At 43.2% G+C, this 9,120-nt stretch overlaps 1 protein-coding gene across 2 annotated transcripts in view; it reads left to right on the top strand.

The window, feature by feature from the left end:
* Nucleotides 1-1,895: 1,895 nt before the first annotated feature.
* Nucleotides 1,896-9,120, top strand: part of PDLIM3 (PDZ and LIM domain 3) — a 44,405-nt gene continuing 37,180 nt past the window's right edge. For both annotated transcript variants that reach the window (XM_056855233.1, XM_056855234.1), the window contains exon 1: nt 1,896-1,988. In XM_056855233.1, coding sequence (XP_056711211.1) covers nt 1,896-1,988 — 93 coding nt within the window. The remainder of the gene's footprint in view (nt 1,989-9,120) is intronic.

Genomic DNA, 9,120 nt, shown 5'->3' with positions numbered 1-9,120 from the left:
TTGGGGGTGGAGCCTAAGGAGGGCAGGGTGTGGGGAGGGGAGGGGCTTCAATGCCATAGAGTCCAATTGCCAAAGCGGCCATTTTCTCCAGGTGAACTGATCTCTATCAGCTGGAGATCCGTTGTAATAGTGGGAGATCTCCAGCTAGTACCTGGGGGTTGGCAGCCCTATGTGGGCATAAAGCAGAATACATGCCTGCGTGCTAGGGTTGCCAGGTCCCTCTTCACTACTGGCAGGAGGTGTTTGGGGGTGGAGCCTAAGGAGGGCAGGGTTTGGGGAGGGGCTTCAATGCCATAGAGTCCATTTGCCAACACAGCCATTTTCTCCAGGTGAACTGATCTCTATCAGCTGGAGATCCGTTGTAATAGCAGGACATCTCCAGTTAGTACCTGGAGGTTGGCAACCTTACTGCATACCATCCTGAGTTCTGTGGAAGAAAGGTGAAACGCCCATTAGCTGAAGGCAAGAAAGATAACAGTAGTAATTCAATGTTTAATGCAAGGGGGGGGGAGCTAAAGAGAGAGGAGTTTTGCCAGCCACCTCCTTTGCAAACTATGCTCAGCATCTTCCTATTGTGCAATAACCCAGCACAGTAACCAGAGTGGCAGGGCAGGATTTTGAATATACCATACCCAGACAGGACCTGTCCTTGCTCTTCTGGCTCTATCGATTCATTAGCTCATGCCCTCTTGGAATGCCCCTTTTACGAGGAACTTCGATCACATTATATCTCTCCCCTTTTAACATAAATCTAACACCTCTCTCTCCGACATAATGCCTTTTTTGCTAAGCTAATTCACAGTGGGTCACCGTGTTAGTCTGTCTGCAGTAGTAGAAAAGGGCAAGAGTCCAGTAGCCCCTTAAAGACTAGCAAAAATATTTTCTGGCAGGGTATGAGCTTTCGTGAGCCACAGCTCACTTCTTCAGATCTGCAGTAGTAGAAAAGGGCAAGAGTCCAGTAGCCCCTTAAAGACTAACAAAAATATTTTCTGGCAGGTATGAGCTTTCGTGAGTCACAGGCTCTCGAAATCTCATACCCTACCAGAAAATATTCTTGTTAGTCTTTAAGGGGCTACTGGACTCTTGCCCTTTTCTACTTTTTTACTAAGTGACAGGGATCCCAAGGCTACACTGTCAGTGGCGAGAACTGTTTCAGCCCTTACATCCCTCCGACATTAGAATTACGCTGCTCGAGATCAACGGATCGAGGAGCCTAGTGGTTCCCAACCTTTTTTTGACCCGGGACCACTAGGACTTTTTTGTTCGGTGCAGGGACCCCCAAGGTTCAAAATAAAAATTCCGAGAATTTGAAAACTAAACTTTAATCATAACTGTTAGTTCAACATTAAACTTCGAATAATATCTGAATATATGTTTTTATCATAGAGAACTTTTAATTGAAAATATTAATTTATCGTGGGTTTATAACTTTGTTTCGCAGGCCTTGCTTTAGTTCTCACGGACCCCCGGCTGGGAACCAGTGCAGGGATAAAGGAAAGGTAGCCCGAGAGGCCCTCCGGTCAAGAGTGGCCAGGCTGCTTTAAGAGCCACGTCGGGGGCTGCAACCCGAAGCCCGCTGGGAGCAGCAGGAGGAGCCGCCTGGGAAGGGCAGGTTTGCCTTGACCAAAGTTGGAGCTTCCCCTCGGGCTGGGGGGAAACCCGAGACCCATGACGTCACGCAGGCTCAGCGCTATGAAAGGGGGCGACCAGCCGGCGGCGGAGCAGTCAGCATCGCTCTGGCCGGCTGCTCTGGCCGGGAAGCCCCTGCGGCGTTGACGCAGCCCTTCCAGCCTTGCAACGCAGCCGGGTTTCCAGCGGCCCCTTTGCACAGCCGTAGGGAGAGGGGTGGGTAGGTGGGAGGTTGAACCGAGGCGCTAGCAGGCGGTTGCTGGACGATGCCGCAGAACGTGGTCCTCCCCGGGCCGGCCCCTTGGGGATTCCGGCTGGCAGGCGGCCTCGATTTTAACCAGCCGCTCATCATATCCAGGGTAGGTCCTTTTCCGTTCCGCTTCTGCTCGACTCTTGGTGCCTGCTGTGTTGTGAAGGTATGGATTGTGCCAGGGGATGCGAGCCGGGCAGCGCACGATCCAGGCAGGAACTTTTCATGTTGCGCGTAGTTAAAAGGACAAGGGCAAAAAAGTTAATGTTGTCTTAGTGCATTGGTTCTCGTAGGTTATCCGGGCTGTGTAACCGCCCGGATAACCTGCGAGAGCCAATGAACTCTGACCGTTAAAGCCTTCGACAATATTTTCTTAGTGCATTTGTGCACTAGCATAAAGTTCTGATGTATTTCAATGTAGTGTTTAACCTGGAACTTTCTCTTGTGTTACTCTCCCCACCCCCTTGCTCCTATATACTATATAGCAAAACACACTGTCACTTTATTACATAATTCACAGTGGGTCGCCGTGTTAGTCTGTCTGCAGTAGTAGAAAAGGGCAAGAGTCCCAGTAGCACCTTAAAGGCTAACAAAAGTATTTTCTGGTAGGGTATGAGCTGTGTATCTGAAGAAGTGAGCTGTGGCTCACGAAAGCTCAGACCCTACCAGAAAATATTTTTGTTAGTCTTGACGGTGCTACTGGACTCTTGCCCTTTTCTACTACTGCAGATCTGAAGAAGTGAGCTGTGGCTCACGAAAGCTCATACCCTGCCAGAAAATATTTTTGTTAGTCTTTAGGGTGCTACTGGACTCTTGCCCTTTTCTATTACTTTATTACATGGTATGTGTGGTGCCTATTGGTTTACTAATGCATGCAGCATTGTCTTTTTGAGAGAGGACAATAGCATAGTGAAGAGAAGTGGTGTAACCCTTTCTTCACCTGCCAGTTCTCTGTTTCAGCCTAATACCACTGCAGCTTTCTCTTCAGTGGCTTTGACCGAGGTCCTGTAAGGCAGGGGTGTTCGCTCCGCAGCTCATGAGAGCCACGCTTTCCATTACCATCAACCACAAGAGCCACGCTTATTTCCATCCCTAGCATGATGCCGGTACCTCAGGGAGGCTCACAGCGTCCCTGTTCCTCCAGAGCAGTGTTTCTCCACCTGGGTTCCGTGAGAAATCGCTGGGGGTTCTGCAAGTAATAGTGATGAATAGGCTAACCATACGTAGCGGTTCCCTGAGACCTGAATATTATTTCAAGGGTAGAAAGGTTGGGGAACACTGCTCTAGAGGCAGCTGTTTCAGGATGGGAACCAACTACCAACGACAAGCCCCACTAGTTAAGGGCCTGGCCCACTTACCTGAAACTCGTGGCAGGTGTCATATTGTGCAACAGTGCTCAGAACAACCACGGGTGGCATGTCGAAGAGCCACAGGTGGATTCTGATCCACTGGGGGAGTACCACTGCTGTAGGGTTTCAAGACGATTGCTTTCCTTTGCAAAGGCACAGTTTGAGTCTCCTAGGCCAGAGAACTGTCTGACTGGGCCGCTTGGAGTGGGGAAACATTGGGCAAGGAAAGGATTAAGTTCCGTCATTTTTCATCGCTGTTTCTCTGCTTTAAGCCCCCACCCCCACCCCATGGCTTTGATTTTTTAAAAGGCATGAGGACACTATTACACATCTTCATGTACCATGCATAGCTCCCCTTCAACAGCCCAAGGACATAGCTTTTTTAAAAAAGCACGAAGGTTGCTGAGGAGACCCCGGTTCAAAGTCCCACTCATCATAAACTCACTGAGTGGCCTTGGGCCAGTCATTCTCTCTCTTGCCCTAAACTACCTCACAGTGTTGTTGTGAAGATACACTAAAGGAAGGGAAAACCATGTTAGCCACCTTGAGCTCCTTGGGGGAGGGGGAATAAGAGTAACTAAAAGCACATGCTGCCCAAAGGCTATGCAACTCTACACAGAAGAAAGCCCTACAAAGGTAAATTGCATGTATATTATGTATATAAATTGCATGGTAGCCTCGGGCTGAAATCGTAAGCTCACTTAAGTAAATATTGTTGAACCTGGTGGGAATTACTTTTAAACAGTAATCAAGCATAGGTCTGGGTTGCTTGGTTAACAGGGGCTGGTAACAATATATTACTTTAATGGTGTACTGGGTTAGGATTCTGTAATGTGTTTGGGGGGAGTGCCTGTGAAATTAAAACCAGTTGTGAGTCTTCCCACTTCATGTTACTTATTCTGTCACAGTTGTGCTGTATTTAGGGAATGGGACACAATCCTGCCCAAGACATGTAGACAGTTTTATTAAAATCCTGATAGCTGTTTGTTTTGAGAGAAAAGGCACGTCATGAAGGTAACTTGAAATGGAGAAGCAGGTGGTACTTAACTGTTATCCCCCCCTTGCTATTTTTCTGCTAAGGCATCTGCCCCCCCTTTCTCCCCCAAAACTTTCACACATTTGCAAGGATTTGGTCATACAACAACTCACCTGAGATATTGGCCATTTATGCATGGCAAGTTTTGCCTTGGATTTGCCCTTCTCTAGATTCACATTTCCCCCATCCGAATTCTCAGAACTCAAAAATAAGCCCCCATGCAGAGTTTTGAGAATTCAAATGGGGACAATATGCATCTAGAGAGGGGCAAATCCAAGGCAAAATCTCCCATGCATAAATGACCATAGTTTACTAGTTATTACTCCAGTGAAATGAGGAATTTTAGCAGCAGTTCTTTGTGAAGCTCTACATGTTACTCTGTATATTATACGTTCGCACATTACCAAATGGGCCTAAGGAGGGAGTTAAGGTAGGGATAGTGACAGTGTAATTGTTCCTCACTAGGGGCATCTGAAAGATCAAGTGCGGACACCTGGTTTGGATGTGTGCACACCCTCATGTAGTTGGCTTGAGTTCATCTGAGAGCAGCTGCACACTTGTGTTTAATGAGGCTGACCGAGAGACCAAAAAATTAGGAACTTCTTCATTGGCCAAAAGTCAAAGAAGTTATTTTAAGCCCAGAAATGTCTGTGCACAATGTTCTCTGGAAGTGTATGTGCACTTAATAAGCTATGACTCAGACCACTCCAAAACTCATCCTGAGCAGACCCAATTAGTATACAGTGCTGTGTGTTTATCCTGAGGCAATGTGCAGAGGGAGATGGATGGTTGACCCTGTCAGCAATATCAGTGAGACCTGTCTTCAAATTCACATTGCTATACTTCCCCTTATTCTTATAACAGCAATGTAACAACGCTTACATTTATATTAATAGCCATTTCTAGGCATCAACAATTGCTTGCTTGGTCTGCTGTTTTTCCATTCCTTCTCCTATTTCTTCTTGTAATTGGCAGTTTTCAATTAATATGTGTGTGTGTAAAGTGCCGTCAAGTCGCAGCGGACTTATGGTGACCCCTTTTGGGGTTTTCATGTCAGGAAACTAACAGAGGTGGTTTACCAGTGCCTTCCTCTGCACAGCAACCCTGGTATTCCTTGGTGGTCTCCCATCCAAATATTTCAATTAATATACCATACGTTTATTGTTAGCATTTAATCATGCCAACCTCTACAACACTATCATTCTTCCCTCACCATTTCTGAAGGAATTATTATTGACCATCATCTAGAGGGCTGTATAAATGTAAAAAATAATGAGAAGGTTCCAGTCAGTCACACAGGCTTCAACGGAAGAAAGTTGACCTGCTTAGCTATCTCTCACTGAAATTAATGGGTATTTTAAATTATGCTGTCCCATGTAGGTAAATATTCTTAGAAAATTCACTTTTGCTATTTTTCTAATTTAAACCATTTTATTTTCATAGGATACTGTGAAATAAATAGTCTGCTTAATTAACAACATTACAGGTAGAATTCATTATCTTTTTTCAATTCAAAGAACTATCGAGGGATTCAGAGCAAAGAGTTGAAGGATTATGGTCACCTGGGAAAGGCTTAAGTATTACAAGTATTATCAGCTTGCATTATCTTTAGCTCATATGCAGTGCAATCCTGCGCAGAGTTATTCTAGCACTGATTTCGATTGGTTTCTGCAGATTTAACTTTGGATAGGGGGTGTGCTGCTTGGCTCTTTAAAAATTCTGCAAATAGTTAGCAATTTATTTTTATTTCACCTTATCAGTCTGAACAGTTGAACCTTCTATGAAATGCTAAGATACGTGTTTAGGCAGGTCTGACACACATGTATGGCATTTGAGAGATGGACACGAGGAAAAAGAAAACAAATATAACAGAAAATATAGAGATGTTTTTGGACTTGCATTGCCTTTTTTGGAATTATAAGAAAAGTTTCCATTATCTCTAAAGAAAAGTATTTTAGCAACGTCTGGCTTCTCCTCTGCATTTGTTTAGAGTAAGCTCAGTGGAGTTTGAAGCTGTATTAACAAAAGATGAATTGCATGTATAGCAAATGACCAAGAGGTAAATTGTTTAGCTATTGAGTCGCTCTAAGAAGGGTAGCTGTAGTAGCTGCATGACAAGTCTCATTAAGAGTTTGTTACAAGACCTGAAGTGTCTAATACTGCATGACATGTTTACCTAAAAAGGCAAGTGTTTAAGATCAGTATCTTGTATCTTGGTGGTAGATCTCTATGATTTGAACATCTGGTTTTCTGTATAATCCAACTTGGATCTTTTTTTCTTGTTTATGTATAACAGTTCAGAACCGTAAAATGACTCTCCAGCAATATATATTAGCAACGTATGCTGAAGTATGTTGAGATCTGTAAGTTAGTCCAATACGATCTTTATAGTTTGAGCCACAAACTGTTTGTTTATTTGTTTGCTTCATTTATAGTCTGCTTCTTTTGTTGAGGCTAGAGGTGGACTGTAGAATTTTTTTTAAAAAGTTGTCCTATGTTGGGTTAGATTTATGAACTGTGGATAGAACTACGAGTATGCAACTAAAGGTGTAAATTTAAGCCTAAAATTTTCAGAGTCATCAACGTAAAATTTGTAGGTCTCACATGGAGTAAGTGGGTATCAGTTGTCGTTAAAGAACGTACTTAGTTTTAGAAATATTGACTTCATCCAGCAGGCCAATCTCAAGAGAAGTCCTGTTCTTACATTAATAAATAATACATAATGGCAGACACTGTTCCTACAAAAGTCCACTACGTTAAAAATCTAGCAATCTGACTTCCCCATTCAGTCCAATAGGGAACACAATTATCTATGCCTCCCCTTTTCATATGTGGAACGGACCTCTCATTGAAGTGAATGCACGTAGGGAAAGATTATGCCCTGATCAAGCGCAGATTTCTAGACACAGAACAACAGGACCTTAGGAGATTGGCAAAAACAGTAGGTGCTCAGCTCTCTGCTGGGAGCCTTCTCTCAACAGCCCTTCTAGACCCCAATATTTAACATGCCTAACTGATCCAAATCAAAGAAGAGCCTATATTCTGGCTAGACTAAATGTTCTCCCTTCTGCCGTGCTGCAAGGGAGATATAATAAAGTCCCTTTTGTAGAAAGGGTATGTCCTTGTGGGGAGAGTAAAATTGAAACAGTCTCCCACGTTTTAATCAACTGTCCTCTGTATGCTAGAGGTCATTTTCAATTAATCGACCCAATCTTCGCGGACAAAGAATGGCTACCTGTAAGCATGAAGGCCTCCATCCTTATGAACGCGCAGGATCCACTAATAATTGATGTGGTGGCAAGATTTTTACTGAGGGCAATTAAAGTGCGTGAAAGCTTGTGCAACTCATGAGGTAATTTTAGGGCTGTGTATCTAAACCTGCTTTAGTGTCAATTTTATGGAGATGATTCTAAATTGTTTTTATCATGTTTATATAGATGTTGTATAACTAATACCAATAAAGGCTTCGTATTTGTTAAATGTAGGGAAAGATCTGTTCAGTTGATCAGGGCAACATCTGCTACGTACCATAATAGAAAGTTTCAAACTACTCAATTGAAGGAGAAGTGATGGGGTTTTACTTGAAATGTGAGGCTGTCTTCTACTGAGTCAGTCCATCGATCTGTCATTGTCAGTATTGTCTACTCTGAGCCGTAGCAACTCTCTGGGATCTGACAGAAGTATTTTACATCACCTACTACCTTTTAAATGGAGATTATGGAAATTGAACCTGGAACCTTCTGAACACAAAACAGGTCTTCCATTCAACTACAACCCTCTAATACCGAGCCATTGCCCCTTCTAGGTAAAGGTGCTTAGGTGCTACAGTTTCAAGGTGGGGGGAAATCATGCTAATATTTAAGAAATTCCATAATCCACAACCCTTTAAGCTTGAGTTGAAGTGCTTGTCCCGCTTACACAAGACAGCATGATGATTCAAAACTCTAAAAGTAAGAAACAAATATTTTTGAAGTTAAGCATACAGCTTTAAATAGGCTGTAACTGATTAATGAGCATGCTTAACAGAGTAAAACCTTTACAAGGGAAGACAGAAAGAGTCACTAGAGGCCTATCTACAGAACTGATGTCATATCAAAAAAGTGACCTGTGACTACCAAACCAAACACAGTAAGACAATCCTCGAGAGGGTTTCAAGTAAATGTGAAATAGCAGGGCAGATAAGCGGGATGAGCTAAGTATAGAAGTTGATTCTGCTGTGATTCAATCTTCAGCAGGCTGCTATGCTGAAAGGTATGGAAATGAATGCAACTAATGTGAGAAGAGCAGATCATGGATCAGTCAAAGCATATTAACAGATGATAAAAGCATCCGGGCCATAAGCAAAACAATCCATCAGCAATAATTGAAATAACTCTGGAAAGTAGGATTGACAAAATGAACAACTGAAGGATAGATTAAACATTGCCATGTCTCAGCAAGAAAAAACATTCTCAATCAGAGAATGCTTCAAGGAACCGCCTTTAATGTTTTGGGACCCAGAACACATATTTGACTATCTAAACATATGAGTCGCTTTTTAAACCGTATATATCCATTGAGGATTGACAAATTGTCACTCACATGGTTGTGCATGGTAGATAAGCATCATCACCAGGTTGTCAGGCAAGGGGAGCAATTATAAATAGTAAGTTGGGTCTTCCCCCTTTCCCTTTCTTTTAGGATGATCTGGGCAGATAAGCTACCAACATTTTTGTGAGCTAATGGCTATTAAGAATTTGATTTTCTTTATATGTCTGTTTTCCTTTCCCCCGGCAATCAACAAACCTTGTAAGCAGCTAATTCTGTTGGATCATTATACAACACAGTGTGAAAAACTTATTTTTGCCTGTCTTGAT

This window comes from Euleptes europaea, chromosome 9 (genome assembly GCF_029931775.1).
Source record: "Euleptes europaea isolate rEulEur1 chromosome 9, rEulEur1.hap1, whole genome shotgun sequence".
Classification (NCBI taxonomy): Eukaryota; Metazoa; Chordata; class Lepidosauria; order Squamata; family Sphaerodactylidae; genus Euleptes; species Euleptes europaea.
Note: the sequence above shows the minus strand (reverse complement) of the source record. Positions and strands in the feature narration are given on the sequence as shown.